Source organism: Hypanus sabinus, unplaced genomic scaffold (genome assembly GCF_030144855.1).
Source record: "Hypanus sabinus isolate sHypSab1 unplaced genomic scaffold, sHypSab1.hap1 scaffold_1107, whole genome shotgun sequence".
NCBI lineage: Eukaryota > Metazoa > Chordata > Chondrichthyes > Myliobatiformes > Dasyatidae > Hypanus > Hypanus sabinus.
The window spans coordinates 82,428-98,268 of NW_026779164.1; the positions used below are offsets into that span (position 1 = coordinate 82,428).

Sequence of the window (15,841 nt, forward strand, 5' to 3'; positions counted from 1 at the left end):
TCCTGTGGGATCTCTCTCCCCCATCCCCCTTCCTCCTGTGGGATCTGTCTTTTCCATACACATTCATCCTGAGGTATCTCTCTTCCGCATCCCGCTTCCTGCTGTTGGGCCTCTGTTCCCAATCCCCCTTCCTCTAGTGGGATCTCTCTTCCCGATCCCCCTTCCTTCCGAGGGATCTCTCTTTCCTAACCCCTTCCTCCTGTGAGTCCTCAGCTCCTTTGCCCCCTCTTCCTGTCGGATCTCACTTCCCCATGCTCCTTCCTCCTGTGGGATCTCTCTCCCCCATCCCCCTTCCTCCTGTGGGATCTCTCTCCCCCATCCCCCTTCCTCCTGTGGGATCTCTCTGCAGCATCCCCCTTCCTCCTGTGGGATCTGTCCTTTCCATACACATTCATCCTGAGGTATCTCTCTTCCGCATCCTGCTTCCTGCTGTTGGGCCTCTGTTCCCAATCCCCCTTCCTTCCGAGGGATCTCTCTTCCCGATCACCCTTCCTTCCGAGGGATCACTCTTTCCTAACCCCTTCCTCCTGTGAGTCCTCAGCTCCTTTGCCCCCTCTTCCTGTTGGATCTCACTTCCCCATGCTCCTTCCTCCTGTGGGATCTCTCTCCCCCATCCCCCTTCTTCCTGTGGGATCTCTCTCCCTCATCCTTTCCTCTTGTGGGATCTCCCTTCCCATCCCCATCCTCCTGTGGGATCTCTCTCCCCCATCCCCCTTCCTCCTGTGGGATCTCTCTCCCCCATCCCCTTTCCACCTGTGGGATCTCTCCCCCATCCCCCTTCCTCCTGTGGGATCTCTCTGCCCCATCCCCCTTCCTCCTGTGGGATCTCTCTCCCCCATCCCCCTTCCTTCAGTAGTATCTCTCTTCCCCATCCCCCTTCCTCCTGTGGGATGTCTTCCCCATCCCCCTTCCTCCTGTGGGATCTCTCCCCCATCCCCCTTCCTCCTGTGGGATTTCTCTTCCCATTCCCCCACCCTCCTAAGGGATCTCTTTGCCCCATCCCACTTCCTCCTGTGGGATCCCTCTTCTCCATCTCCCTTCCTCCTGTGGGATCTCTCTGCCACTTCCCCCTTACTCTTGTCGGACTCTCACCCCCATCCCCCTTCCTCCTGCGGAATCTCTCTGCCCCATCCCCCTTCCCCCTGTGGGATCTCTCTCCCCCATCCCCCTTCCTCCTGTGGGATCTCTCTGCTCCGTCCCCCTTCCTCCTGTGGGATCTCCCTCCCCCGTCCCCCTTCCTCCTGTGGGATCCCCTTGCCCCGTCCACCATCCCCCCTGTGGGATGCCTCTCCCCCGTCCCTCTTCCTCCTGTGGGATCTCCCTCCCCCGTCCCCCTTCCCCACTGTGGGATCCCTCTTCCACGTCCACCTTCACCCCTGTGGGATCTGCCTCCCCTGTCCCCCTTCCTCCTGTGATATCTCTCTGCCACATCCCCCTTCCTACCATGGGATCTCTCTTCCCCGTCCCCCATCCTCCTGTGGGATCTCTCTGCCCCGTCCCCCTTCCTACCGTGGGATCTCCCTTCCCCGTCCCGCTACCCTCCTGAGGGCTCACACTCCCCCGTCCCCCTTCCCTCCCGTGGGATCTCCCACCCCAGTCCCCCTTCATCCCTGTGGGATCCCTCTTCCCCGCCCTGCTTCCCTGCTGTGGGAACCCTCTCCCCCGTCCACCTTCCCCCCCGTAGGATCTCTCACCCCTGTGTCCCTTCCCTCCTGGGGGCTCCCTCCCCCATATCCCCCCTCCTGTGGGATCTCTCTCCCCCGTACCCCTTCCCTCCAGTGGGCTCTCCCTCCCTGGTCACCCGTCCCTCCAGTGGGATCTTCCTAACCCATCCCCCTTCCCAACTGTGGGATCTCCCTCGGCCGTCCCCCATCCCACCTGTGGGATCCCCCTCCCCCGTCCCTCTTCCCACCTGGGGGATCTCCCTCCCCGGTACCCCTTTCCCTCCCGTGGGATCTCTCTCCCACATTCCCCCTTCCCTCCTGTGGGATCTCCCTACCAAAGTCCCCCTTCTCTCCTGTGGGATCTCTCTGCCACATCCCCCTTCCTACCGTGGGATCTCTCATCCCCGTCCCACATCCACCTGTGGGATCTCTCTGCCCCATATCCCTTCCTCCTGTGGGATCTCTCTTCCCCGTCCCCCTTCCCCCTGTGGGATCTGCCTCCCCTGTCCCCCTTCCTCCTGTGGGATCTCTCTGCCACATACCCCTTCCTACCATGGGATCTCACTTCCCCGTCCCCCTTTCCCCCTGTGGGATCTCCCTCCCCCGTCCCCCTTCACCCCTGTGGAATCCCTCTCCACCGTCCCCCTTCCCCCTGTGGGATCTTGCTCCCCTGTCCCCCTTCCCCCCTGTGTGATCACACTTCCCCATCTCACTTCCCCCTTTTGGGATACCCCTTCCCCCCTGTGGGATCTCTCTCCCCCGTCCCCCTTCCCCCATGTGGGTTTTCCCTCCCGCCTCCCACTTCCCCCCTTTGGGATGCCTCTCCACCGTCCCCCTTCACCGTGTGGGATCTGACTCCCGTGTCCCCCTTCCGCCTGTGGGATCTCCCTCCCATGTCCCCGTTCCTCCTGTGGGATCTCTCTGCCCCGTACCCCATCCACCTGTGGGATCACCCTCCCCCGATCAACATCACCCCTGTATGATACCCCTCCCCCGTCCACCTTCCCCCCTGTGTGATCCCTCTCCCCCGTCCACCTTCACCCCTGTGGGATCTCTCTCCCCCGTCCACCTTACCCCCTGTGGGATCCCTCTCCCCCGTCCCCCTTCCTCCTCTGGGATCTGCCTCCCCTGTCCCCCTTCCTCCTGTGATATCTCTCTGCCACATCCCCCTTCCTACCGTGGGATCTCTCTTCCTCGTCACCCATCCTCCTGTGGGATCTCTCTGCCCCGTCCCCCTTCCCCCCTGTGGGATCCCCCTCCCCCGTCCACCTTCCCCCCGTGGGATATCCCTCCCCCTTTCCCCTTTCCCATTTTGTGATCCCCGTCACCAATCACCCCTGTGGAATCCATCTCTACTGTACCCCTTCCCCCTGTGGGATCTTGCTCCCCCATCCCTCTTCCTCCCTGTGGGTTCTCCCTCCCGCCTCCCCTTCCCCCCTGTGGGATCCCCCTCCACCGTCCCCCATCCCCGTGTGGGATCTGACTCCCGTGTCCCCCTTGCTCCTGTGGGATCGCCCTCCCACGTCCCCCTTCCTCCTGTGGGATCTCCCTCCCGCCTCCCCCTTCCCCCCTGTGGGATCCCTCTCCACGGTCCCCCATCCCAGTGTGGGATCTGGCTCCCGTGTCCCCCTTCCTCCTGTGGGATCTCCCTCCCCCGTCCCGCTTCCAACTGTGAGATATTCCTCCCCCGTCCACCTTCCTCCTGTGGGATATCTCTGCCCCGTCACCCTTCCCCCGTGTGCGATCCCCCTCCCCCGTCCACCTTCCCCACTGTGGGATCCCCCTCCCCTTCCCCCTTGCCCATTTTGGGATCCCGTCAGCCTTCCCCCTGTGGGATCTCCCTCCCGTGTCCCCCTTCACCCCTGTGGAATCCCTCTCCATCGTCCCCCATCCCCCTGTGGGATCTTGCTCACCCGTCCACCTTCCCCCCTGTGGGTTCTCCCTCCCGCCTCCCCCTTCCCCCCTCTGGGATCCCTCTCCACCGTCCCCCATCCACCTGTGGCAAATGACCCCCGTGTCCCCCTTCCTCCTGTGGGATCTCCCTCCCATGTCCCCCTTCCTCCTGTGGGATCTCTCTGCCCCGTCCCCCGTCCACCTGTGGGATCTCCCAGCCCCGACCCCTTTACTCCCGTGGGATCCCCCCCCCTGTCCACCTTCCCCCATGTGGGATCCCACTCCCCCGTCCCCCTTCCTCCTGTGGGATCTCCCTCCCACGTCCCCCTTCCTCCTAAGGGATCTCTCTGCCCCATCCCCCCACCACCTGTGGGATCTCCCACCCCCGAACCCTTTACTCCCGTGGGATCCCCCTCCCCCATACCCCTGTGGGATCTCTCTTCCCCGTCCCCCTTACACCTTGTGGGATCCCCCTCCCCCGTCCACCATCCCCCATGTGGGACCCCACTCCCTCGTCCCCCTTACCTCCTGTGGGATCTCCCTACCAAAGTCCCCCTTCTCTCCTGTGGGATCTCTCTGCCACATTCCCATTCCTACCGTGGGATCTCTCATCCCCGTCCCACATCCACCTGTGGGATCTCTCTGCCCCATCTCCCTGCCTCCTGTGGGATCTCTCTGCCCCGTCCTCCTTCCCCCCTGTGGGATCCCCCTCCCCCCCATGGGATATCCCTCCCCCTTTCCCCTTTCCCATTTTGTGATCCCCGTCCCCTATCACCCCTGTGCAATCTCTCTCCACCGTCCCCCTTCCCCCTGTGGGATCTTGCTCCCCCGTCCCTCTTCCTCCCTGTGGGTTCTCCCTCCCGCCTCCCCCTTCCCCCCTGTGGGATCCCTCTCCACCGTCCCCCATCCACGTGTGGGATCTCTCTCCCCCTTCCCACCTGCGTACTCTCCGTCGCCCGTCCACCTTACCCCCTGTGGGATCCCTCTCCCCCGTCCCCCTTCCTCCTGTGGGATCTCTCTGCCACATCCCCCTTCCTCCTGTGGGATCTCTCTTCCTCGTCCCCCATCCTCCTGTGGGAACTGTCTGCCCCATCCCCCTTCCTCCTGTGGGATCACTCTGCCCCGTCCTCCTTACCCCCTGTGGGATCCCCCTCCCCCCAGTGGGATATCCCTCCCCCTTTCCCCTTTCCCATTTTGTGATCCCCGTCCCCTATCACCCCTGTGGAATCCATCTCTACTGTCCCCCTTCCCCCCTGTGGAATCCCTCTCCATCGTCCCCAATCCCCCTGTGGGATCTTGCTCACCCGTCCAACTTCCCCCCTGTGGGTTCTCCCTCCCGCCTCCCCCTTCCCCCCTGTGGGATCCCTCTCCACCGTCCCCCATCCCAGTGTGGGATCTGGCTCCCGTGTCCCTCTTCCTCATGTGGGAACGCCCTCCCACGTCCCCCTTCCTCCTGTGGGATCTCCCTCCCCCGTCCCGCTTCCAACTGTGAGATATTCCTCCCCCGTCCACCTTCCTCCTGTGGGATCCCTCAGCGCCGTCCCCCTTCCCCCCGAGGGATCCCCCTCCCCCGTCCACCTTCTCCCCGTGGGATCACCCTCCCCCGTCCACCTTCCCCCCTGTGCGATCCCTCTCCCTCGTCCCCCTTCCTCCTGTGGGATCTCTCTCCCCCTTCCCACCTGCGGGCTCTCTATCCCCCGTCCACCTTCCCCCCTGTGGGATCCCTCTCCCCCGTCCTCCTTGCCCCAGTGGGATCTCTCGTCCCCGTCCCCCAACCTCCTGTGGGATCTCTCTGCCCCGTCACCCTTCCCCCCTTTGGGACCCCCTCCACTTGCACCTTCCCCATTTTGAGATCCCCGTCCCCCATCCCCCCTGTGGGATCTGACCCCCGTTTCCCCCTTCTTCCTGTGGGATCTTCCTCCCACGTCCCCCTTCCTCCTGTGGGAACCCTTTCCCCCATCCCCCTTCCTCCTCTGGGATCTCTATGCCACATCCCCCTTCCTACTGTGGGATCTCTCTTCCCCGTCCCACATCCACCTGTGGGATCTCTCGGCCCCGTCTCCCTTCCTCCTGTGGGATCTATCTTCACTGTCCCCCTTCTTTCTGTGGGATCTCTCTGCCCCGTACCCCTTCCCCGCTGTGGGATCCCCTTCCCCCGTCCACCTTCCCCACTGTTGGATCCCCCTCCCCTTCCCCCTTGCCCATTTTGGGATCCTGTCAGCCTTCCCCCTGTGGGATCTTCCTCCCGTGTCCCTCTTCACCCCTGTGGAATCCCTCTCCGTCGTCCCCCATCCCCCTGTGGGATCTTGCTCACCCGTCCACCTTCCCCCCTGTGGGTTCTCCCTCCCGCCTCCCCCTTCCCCCCTCTGGGATCCCTCTCCACCGTCCCCCATCCACCTGTGGGATCTGACCCCCGTGTCCCCTTCCTCCTGTGGGATCTCCCTCCCACGTCCCCCTTCCTCCTGTGGGATCTATCTACCCCGTCCCCCGTCCACCTGTGGGATATCCCACCCCCGACCCCTTTACTCCTGTGGGATCCCCCTCCCCCGTCCACCTTCCCCCAAGTGGGATCCCACTCCCCCGTCCCCCTTCCTCCTGTGGGATCTCCCTCCCACGTCCCCCTTCCTCCTGTGGGATCTCTCTGCCCCATCCCACCTCCACCTGTGGGATCTCCCACCCCCGAACCCTTTACTCCCGTGGGATCCCCCTCCCCCATACCCCTGTGGGATCTCTCTTCCCCGTCCCCCTTACACCCTGTGGGATCCCGCTCCCCCGTCCACCATCCCCCATGTGGGATCCCACTCCCCCGTCCCACTTAACTCCTGTGGGATCTCCCTACCAAAGTCCCCTTTCTCTCCTGTGGGATCTCTCTGCCACATTCCCATTCCTACCGTGGGATCTCTCATCCCCGTCCCACATCCACTTGTGGGATCTCTCTGCCCCATCTCCCTTCCTCCTGTGGGATCTCTCTTCCTCGTCCCCCATCCTCCTGTGGGATCTCTCTGCCCCGTCCCCCTTCCCCCTGTGGGATCACTCTGCCCCGTCCTCCTTCCCCCCTGTGGGATCCCCCTCCCCCACGTGGGATATCCCTCCCCCTTTCCCTTTTCCCATTTTGTGATCCCCGTCCCCTATCTCCCCTGTGGAATCCCTCTCCACCGTCCCCCATCCCCGTGTGGGATCTGACCCCCGAGTCCCCCTTTCACCTGTGGGATCTGACTCCCGTGTCCCCATTCCTCCTGTGGGATCTCCCTCCCCCGTCCACATTCCCCCCTGTGGGATCCCACTCCCCCATCCCTCTTCCCCCTGTGGGATCCCTCTCCCCCGTACCCCTTACCTCCTGTGGGATCTCCCGACCAAAGTCCCCCTTCTCTCCTGTGGGATCTCTCTGCCACATTCCCATTCCTACCGTGGGATCTCTCATCCCCGTCCCACATCCACCTGTGGGATCTCTCTGCCCCATCTCCCTTCCCCCTTGTGGGATCTCACTCCCGTGTCCCTCTTCACCCATGTGGAATCCCTCTCCACCGTCCCCCTTCCCCTTGTGGGATCTTGCCTCCCCCGTCCCCCTTCCCCCATGTGGGTTCTCCCTCCCGCCTCCCACTTCCCCCCTGTGGGATGCCTCTCCACCGCCCCCCTTCACCGTGTGGGATCTGATTCCCGTGTCCCCCTTCCTCCTGTGGGATCTGATTCCCGTGTCCCCCTTCCTCCTGTGGGATCTCCCTCCCATGTCCCCGTTCCTCCTGTGGGATCTCTCTGCCCCGTACCCCATCCACCTGTGGGATCCCACTCCCCCGATCAACTTAACCCCTGTGTGATCCCTCTCCCCCGTCCACCTTCACCCCTGTGGGATCTCTCTCCCCCGTCCACCTTACCCCCTGTGGGATCCCCCTCCCCCGTCCACCTTCCCCCCTGTGGGATATCCATCCCCCTTTCCCCTTTCCCATTTTGTGATCCCCGTCACCAATCACCCCTGTGGAATCCATCTCTACTGTACCCCTTCCCCCTGTGGGATCCTGCTCCCCCGTCCCTCTTCCTCCCTGTGGGTTCTCCCACCCGCCTCCCCCTTCCCCCCTGTGGGATCCCTCTCCACCGTCCCCCATCAACGTGTGGGATCTGACTCCCGTGTCCCCCTTGCTCCTGTGGGATCGCCCTCCCACGTCCCCCTTCCTCCTGTGGGATCTCCCTCCCGCCTCCCCCTTCCCCCCTGTGGGATCCCTCTCCACCGTCCCCCATCCCAGTGTGGGATCTGGCTCCTGTGTCCCTCTTCCTCCTGTGGGAACGCCCTCCCACGTCCCCCTTCCCTCCTGTGGGATCTCCCTCCCCCGTCCCCCTTCCTCCTGTGGGATCTCTCTTCCCCGTCCCCCTTGCACCCTGTGGGATCCCTCTCCCCCGTCCACCTTCCCTCCTGTGGTATCTCCCTACCAAAGTACCCCTTCTCTCCTGTGGGATCTCTCTGCCACATTCCCATTCCTACCGTGGGATCTCTCATCCCCGTCCACATCCACCTGTGGGATCTCTCTGCCCCATCCCCCTTCCTCCTGTGGGATCTCTCTTCCCCGTCCCCCTTCTTCCTGTGGGATCTCTCTGCCCCGTACCCAATCCCCCATGTGGGATCCCCCTCCTCCTTCCCCCTTCCCCATTTTGGGATCCCCGTCCCCCTTGCCCCCTGTGGGATCTCCCTTCCGTGTCCCCCTTCACCCCTGTGGATTCCCTCTCCACCGTCCCCCATCCCCCTGTGGGATCTTGCTCACCCGTCCACCTTCCCCCCTGTGGGTTCTCCCTCCCGCCTCCCCCTTCCCCCCTCTGGGATCCCTCTCCACCGTCCCCCATCCCACTGTGGGATCTGACCCCCGTGTCCCCCTTCCACCTGTGGGATCTCCCTCCCACGTCCCCCTTCCTCCTGCGGGATCTCTCTGCCCCGTCCCCCGTCCACCTGTGGGATCTCCCACCCCCGACCCCTTTACTCCCGTGGGATACCCCTCCCCCATTCCCCTGTGGGATCTCTCCTCCCCGTCCCCCTTACACCCTGTGGGATCCCCCTCCCCGGTCCACCTTCCCCCATGTGGGATCCCACTCCCCCATCCCTCTTCCCCCTGTGGGATCGCTCTCCCCCGTCCCCCTTACCTCCTGTGGGATCTCACTACCAAAGTCCCCCTTCTCTCCTGTGGGATCTCTCTGCCCCGTCCCCCTTCTCTCCTGTGGGATCTCTCTGCCCCGTCCCCCTTCCTCCTGTGGGATCACTCTGCCCCGTCCTCCTTCCCCCCTCTGGGACCCCCCTCCCCTCCGTGGGATATCCCTCCCCCTTTCCCCTTTTCCATTTTGTGATCCCCGTCCCCTATCACCCCTGTGGAATCCCTCTCCACCGTCCCCCTTCCCCCTGTGGGATCCTGCTTCCCCCGTCCCTCTTCCTCCCTGTGGGTTCTCCCACCCGCCTCCCCCTTCCCCCCTTTGGGATCTCTCTTCCCCGTCCCCCTTGCACCCTGTGGGATCTCCCTACCAAAGTCCCCCTTCTCTCCTGTGGGATCTCTCTGCCACATTCCCATTCCTACCGTGGGATCTCTCATCCCCGTCCCACATCCACCTGTGGGATCTCTCTGCCCCATCTCCCTTCCTCCTATGGGATCTCTCTTCCCCGTCCCCCTTCTTCCAGTGGGATCTCTCTGCCCCGTACCCAATCCCCCCTGTGGAATCCATCTCTACTGTACCCCTTCCCACTGTGGGATCCTGCTCCCCCGTCCCTCTTCCTCCCTGTGGGTTCTCCCACCCGCCTCCCCATTCCCCCTGGGGGATCCCTCTCCACCGTCCCCCATCCCCGTGTGGGATCTGACTCCCGTGTCCCCCTTGCTCCTGTGGGATCGCCCTCCCACGTCCCCCTTCCTCCTGTGGGATCTCCCTCCCGCCTCCCCCTTCCCCCCTGTGGGATCCCTCTCCACCGTCCCCCATCCCAGTGTGGGATCTGGCTCCCGTGTCCCTCTTCCTCCTGTGGGAACGCCCTCCCACGTCCCCCTTCCTCCTGTGGGATCTCCCTCCCCCGTCCGGATTCCAAATAAGATATTCCTCCCCCGTCCACCTTCCTACTGTGGGATCCCTCAGCGCCGTCCCCCTTCCCCCCGAGGGATCCACCTCCCCCGTCCCCCATCCCCGTGTGGGATCTGACCCCCGAGTCCCCCTTTCACCTGTGGGATCTGACTCCCGTGTCCCCCTTCCTCCTGTGGGATCTCCATCCCCGTCCACATTCCCCCCTGTGGGATCCCACTCCCCCATCCCTCTTCCCCCTGTGGGATCCCTCTCCCCCGTCCCCCTTACCTCCTGTGGGATCTCCCTACCAAAGTCCCCCTTCTCTCCTGTGGGATCTCTCTGCCACATTCCCATTCCTACCGTGGGATCTCTCATCCCCGTCCCACATCCACCTGTGGGATCTCTCTGCCCCATCTCCCTTCCCCCTTGTGGGATCTCACTCCCGTGTCCCCCTTCACCCCTGTGGAATCCCTCTCCACCGTCCCCCTTCCCCTTGTGGGAATTGCCTCCCCTGTCCCCCTTCCCCCATGTGGGTACTCCCTCCCGCCTCCCACTTCCCCCCTTTGGGATCCCTCTCCACCGTCCCCCTTCACCGTGTGGGATCTGACTCCCGTGTCCCCCTTCCTCCTGTGGGATCTCCCTCCCATGTCCCCGTTCCTCCTGTGGGATCTCTCTGCCCCGTACCCCATCCACCTGTGGGATCCCACTCCCACGATCAATAACCCCTGTGTGATCCCTCTCCCCCGTCCACCTTCACCCCTGTGGGATCTCTCTCCCCCGTCCACCTTACCCCCTGTGGGATCTCTCTCCCCCATCCCCCTTCCTCCTGTGGGATCTGCCTCCCCTGTCCCCCTTCCTCCTGTGATATCTCTCTGCCATATTCCCCTTCCTACTGTGGGATCTCTCTTCCTCGTCACCCATACTCCTGTGGGATCTCTCTGCCCCGTCCCCCTTCCCCCCTGTGGGATCCCCCACCCCCGTCCACCTTCCCCCCGTGGGATATCCCTCCCCCTTTCCCCTTTCCCATTTTGTGATCCCCGTCACCAATCACCCCTGTGGAATCCATCTCAACTGTACCCCTTCCCCCTGTGGGATCCTGCTCCCCCGTCCCTTTTCCTCCCTGTGGGTTCTCCCACCCGCCTCCCCCTTCCCCCCTGTGGGATCCCTCTCCACCGTCCCCCATCAACGTGTGGGATCTGACTCCCGTGTCCCCCTTGCTCCTGTGGGATCGCCCTCCCACGTCCCCCTTCCTCCTGTGGGATCTCCCTCCCGCCTCCCCCTTCCCCCCTGTGGGATCCCTCTCCACCGTCCCCCATCAACGTGTGGGATCTGACTCCCGTGTCCCCCTTGCTCCTGTGGGATCGCCCTCCCCCATCCCCCTTCCTCCTGTGGGATCTCCCTCCCCCGTCACCCTTCCTCCTGTGGTATCTCCCTCCCCCATCCCCCTTCCTCCTGTGGTATCTCCCTCCCCCGTCCCCCTTCCTCCTGTGGGATCCCCCTCCCCCGTCCCCCTTCCTCCTGTGGGATCTCCCTCCCCCATCCCCCTTCCTCCTGTGGGATCCTCCCCCATCCCCCTTCCTCCTGTGGGATCTCCCTCCCCCGTCCCCCTTCCTCCTGTGGTATCTCCCTCCCCCGTCCCCCTTCCTCGTGTGGTATCTCTCTCCCCCGTCCCCCTTCCCCCTGTGGTATCTCCCTCCCCCATCCCCCTTCCTCCTGTGGTATCTCTCTCCCCCGTCCCCCTTCCCCCTGTGGTATCTCTCTCCCCCGTCCCCCTTCCTCCTGTGGGATCTCCCTCCCCCGTCCCCCTTCCTCCTGTGGGATCTCCCTCCCCCGTCCCCATTCCTCCTGTGGTATCTCCCTCCCCAGTCCCCCTTCCTCCTGTGGGATCTCCCTCCCCCGTCCCCCTTCCTCCTGTGGGATCTCCCTCCCCCGTCCCCCTTCCTCCTGTGGGATCTCCCTCCCCCGTCCCCCTTTCTCCAGTGGTATCTCCCTCCCCCGTCCCCCTTCCTCCTGTGGGATCTCCCTCCCCCGTCCCTCTTCCTCCTGTGGGATCTCCCTCCTCCATCCCCCTTCCTCCTGTGGGATCTCCCTCCCCCGTCCCCCTCCTCTACTGGTATCTCCCTCCCCCATCCCCCTTCCTCCTGTGGTATCTCCCTCCCCCATCCCCCTTCCTCCTGTGGGATCTCCCTCCCCCGTCCCCCTTCCTCCTGTGGGATCTCCCTCCCCCGTCCCCCTTCCTCCTGTGGGATCTCTCTGCCACATCCCCCTCCTCTACTGGGATCTCTCTGACCCATCCGCTTCCTTCTGTGTCTTTCCATCCTTTACCTTCGGTGATGTCTCTTCCTCCATCTCCCATCGACATTTCCCGATTCTCAAATCTTCCTCACTGTTTGACTTCTCCCCTTCACACCTGCCCTTTCCGACCGTCTCACGTCAGGAACACTTTTCTAACCATTAGGGAATGAGAGAGAATATGTGGAGTTTACAGGGTCACACCGACAGACGAAATTACTGACATTCGGTGAATTCATTGGAGCTGGGCAGTGAGGGACATTGACAGTGATGGGATCTACGATCAGTGAATTACTGAAGGGTTTAACGTTCCCTGAAATATCCGGGTGAGAGAAATGCCCTCAGACGGACGATTTTAATCACAATGTTCATCAATTTGTCTGTTTGTGTTTAGCCTGAACAATAATAAACTGGGGGATTCAGGAGTGAAACTGGTGTCTGCGGCTCTGAGGAACCCGGAGTGTAAAATACAGAGACTGTGGTAAGTACCAGACTGTGGGAGATTGTGTTTACAGTCACTGGGTGTCTGACACTGAACATTAATGTGATCAGTAATTGTGTTACTGATAAACACTGGGGATTTGTACCGTCTCCTGTCTCTCTGTGTCCTTCACCCTCACTCTCTCTCATCTCCAGGCTGAGGGATGTCGGTCTCACAGATTCTGGTGCCGAGGATCTCGTCTCCGCTCTCAGTACAAACCCATCACTGACGGAGCTGAACCTGAGTGGTAATAAACTGGGGGATTCAGGAGTGAAACTGGTGTCTGCGGCTCTGAGGAACCCGGAGTGTAAAATACAGAGACTGTGGTAAGTACCAGACTGTGGGAGATTGTGTTTACAGTCACTGGGTGTCTGACACTGAACATTAATGTGATCAGTAATTGTGTTACTGATAAACACTGGGGATTTGTACCGTCTCCTGTCTCTCTGTGTCCTTCATCCTCACTCTCTCTCATCTCCAGGCTGAGGGATGTCGGTCTCACAGATTCTGGTGCCGAGGATCTCGTCTCCGCTCTCAGTACAAACCCATCACTGACGGTGCTGAACCTGAGTGATAATAAACTGGGGGATTCAGGAGTGAAACTGGTGTCTGCGGCTCTGAGGAACCCGGAGTGTAAAATACAGAAACTGTGGTAAGTACCAGACTGTGGGAGATTGTGTTTACAGTCACTGGGTGTCTGACACTGAACATTAATGTGATCAGTAATTGTGTTACTGATAAACACTGGGGATTTGTACCGTCTCCTGTCTCTCTGTGTCCTTCACCCTCACTCTCTCTCATCTCCAGGCTGATCAATGTCGGTCTCACAGATTCTGGTGCCGAGGATCTCGTCTCCGCTCTCAGTACAAACCCATCACTAACGGGGCTGGACCTGGGATCAAACTCACTGACAGACCGATCTGTCCCCGCTCTCCGCCGCCTCATACTGACCCTCCCGAGTCTGGAGCGGATCCGGTGAGTGTTTGTGTTAATGTTCAATGTGATAAAATATCAGCGGATCCGCGGGTTTTCTGGTGATATTTGTCTGTGAGTGTTGTTGAAACATTAACCCCGGTCCCCTGTTACTGACACTGTTGTGTGATCTGTTTATTCCATCTTTATTCTCCCATCTGTTTCAGGCTGTGGGGGAATCGGTTCAGTGAGACCGGGATGAAGGAACTGAGATCTCTACAGGAACCCAGACCCGGACTGATGGTGGATCTGTGAACATCTGAATGTGGGGAATCGGTTCAGTGAGACCAGGATGAAGGAACTGAGATCTCTACAGGAACCCAGACCCGGACTGATGGTGGATCTGTGAACATCTGAATGTGGAGAAACGGTTCAGTGAGACCGGGATGAAGGAACTGAGATCTCTACAGGAACCCAGACCCGGACTGACAGTGGATCTGTGAACATCTGAATGTGGGGAATCGGTTCAGTGAGACCGGGATGAAGGAACTGAGATCTCTACAGGAACCCAGACCCGGACTGATGGTGGATCTGTGAACATCTGAATGTGGGGAATCGGTTCAGTGAGACCGGGATGAAGGAACTGAGATCTCTACAGGAACCCAGACCCGGACTGATGGTGGATCTGTGAACATCTGAATGTGGGGAATCGGTTCAGTGAGACCGGGATGAAGGAACTGAGATCTCTACAGGAACCCAGACCCGGACTGATGGTGGATCTGTGAACATCTGAATGTGGGGAATCGGTTCAGTGAGACCGGGATGAAGGAACTGAGATCTCTACAGGAACCCAGACCCGGACTGATGGTGGATCTGTGAACATCTGAATGTGGTGAATCGGTTCAGTGAGACCGGGATGAAGGAACTGAGATCTCTACAGGAACCCAGACCCGGACTGATGGTGGATCTGTGAACATCTGAATGTGGGGAATCGGTTCAGTGAGACCGGGATGAAGGAACTGAGATCTCTACAGGAACCCAGACCCGGACTGATGGTGGATCTGTGAACATCTGAATGTGGGGAATCGGTTCAGTGAGACCGGGATGAAGGAACTGAGATCTCTACAGGAACCCAGACCCGGACTGATGGTGGATCTGTGAACATCTGAATGTGGGGAATCGGTTCAGTGAGACCGGGATGAAGGAACTGAGATCTCTACAGGAACCCAGACCCGGACTGAGAGTGGATCTGTGAACATCTGAATGTGGTGAATCGGTTCAGTGAGACCGGGATGAAGGAACTGAGATCTCTACAGGAACCCAGACCCGGACTGATGGTGGATCTGTGAACATCTGAATGTGGTGAATCGGTTCAGTGAGACCGGGATGAAGGAACTGAGATCTCTACAGGAACCCAGACCCGGACTGATGGTGGATCTGTGAACATCTGAATGTGGGGAATCGGTTCAGTGAGACCGGGATGAAGGAACTGAGATCTCTACAGGAACCCAGACCCGGACTGAGAGTGGATCTGTGAACATCTGAATGTGGGGAATCGGTTCAGTGAGACCGGGATGAAGGAACTGAGATCTCTACAGGAACCCAGACCCGGACTGATGGTGGATCTGTGAACATCTGAATGTGGGGAATCGGTTCAGTGAGACCGGGATGAAGGAACTGAGATCTCTACAGGAACCCAGACCCGGACTGATGGTGGATCTGTGAACATCTGAATGTGGGGAATCGGTTCAGTGAGACCGGGATGAAGGAACTGAGATCTCTACAGGAACCCAGACCCGGACTGATGGTGGATCTGTGAACATCTGAATGTGGGGAATCGGTTCAGTGAGACCGGGATGAAGGAACTGAGATCTCTACAGGAACCCAGACCCGGACTGATGGTGGATCTGTGAACATCTGAATGTGGGGAATCGGTTCAGTGAGACCGGGGAGAAGGAACTGAGATCTCTACAGGAACCCAGACCCGGACTGATGGTGGATCTGTGAACATCTGAATGTGGTGAATCGGTTCAGTGAGACCGGGAGGAAGGAACTGAGATCTCTACAGGAACCCAGACCCGGACTGATGGTGGATCTGTGAACATCTGAATGTGGTGAATCGGTTCAGTGAGACCGGGAGGAAGGAACTGAGATCTCTACAGGAACCCAGACCCGGACTGATGGTGGATCTGTGAACATCTGAATGTGGTGAATCGGTTCAGTGAGACCGGGATGAAGGAACTGAGATCTCTACAGGAACCCAGACCCGGACTGATGGTGGATCTGAATGTGTGAACATCCCCGCCCGCGGGATGGGGACATTTGGCCGACTCCCCGCCCTCCCCTTTAACTCCCGCCCTTACCTTTAACGGCCGCGCGCCGGGGCTGATTCCCAACGGTTTTAACGGAACCGGCTCGGGCCTCGCGCTGTGTGCGTCGCTCGCAGCGGTCCCGCAGTGACGTGTTTCCGCCTGTTGTCCGGCGGGGCAGCATCCGCCGGAAGTGCGTGGAGGAGACTCCCCACGTGACTCCCCGGGGAATTACCCGGACAGGAAGAGCCTGGGGTCCGGGGCTCAGTCTG

The 15,841-nt window shown here is 60.9% G+C and overlaps 1 protein-coding gene across 5 annotated transcripts in view; it reads left to right on the forward strand.

The window, feature by feature from the left end:
• The window catches only part of LOC132386350 (NACHT, LRR and PYD domains-containing protein 3-like), a 57,113-nt gene extending 41,484 nt beyond the window's left edge, over positions 1–15,629 (forward strand). Inside the window, exons 6-11 of one of the 5 annotated variants that reach the window (XR_009509498.1) lie at positions 12,262–12,348; positions 12,504–12,674; positions 12,830–13,000; positions 13,156–13,323; positions 13,488–13,845; positions 15,214–15,629. Coding sequence is in view for 4 of the 5 variants with exons in the window: in XM_059958605.1 (XP_059814588.1) it covers positions 12,262–12,348; positions 12,504–12,674; positions 12,830–13,000; positions 13,156–13,323; positions 13,488–13,575 (685 nt within the window). In the remaining variant the exon portion in view is untranslated. Of the gene's footprint in view, positions 1–12,261; positions 12,349–12,503; positions 12,675–12,829; positions 13,001–13,155; positions 13,324–13,487; positions 15,178–15,213 lie in introns of those variants that run through there. The other 4 variants (XM_059958605.1, XM_059958607.1, XM_059958608.1 and 1 more) reach the window with 4 other exon arrangements.
• The last annotated feature ends 212 nt before the right edge of the window (positions 15,630–15,841 follow it).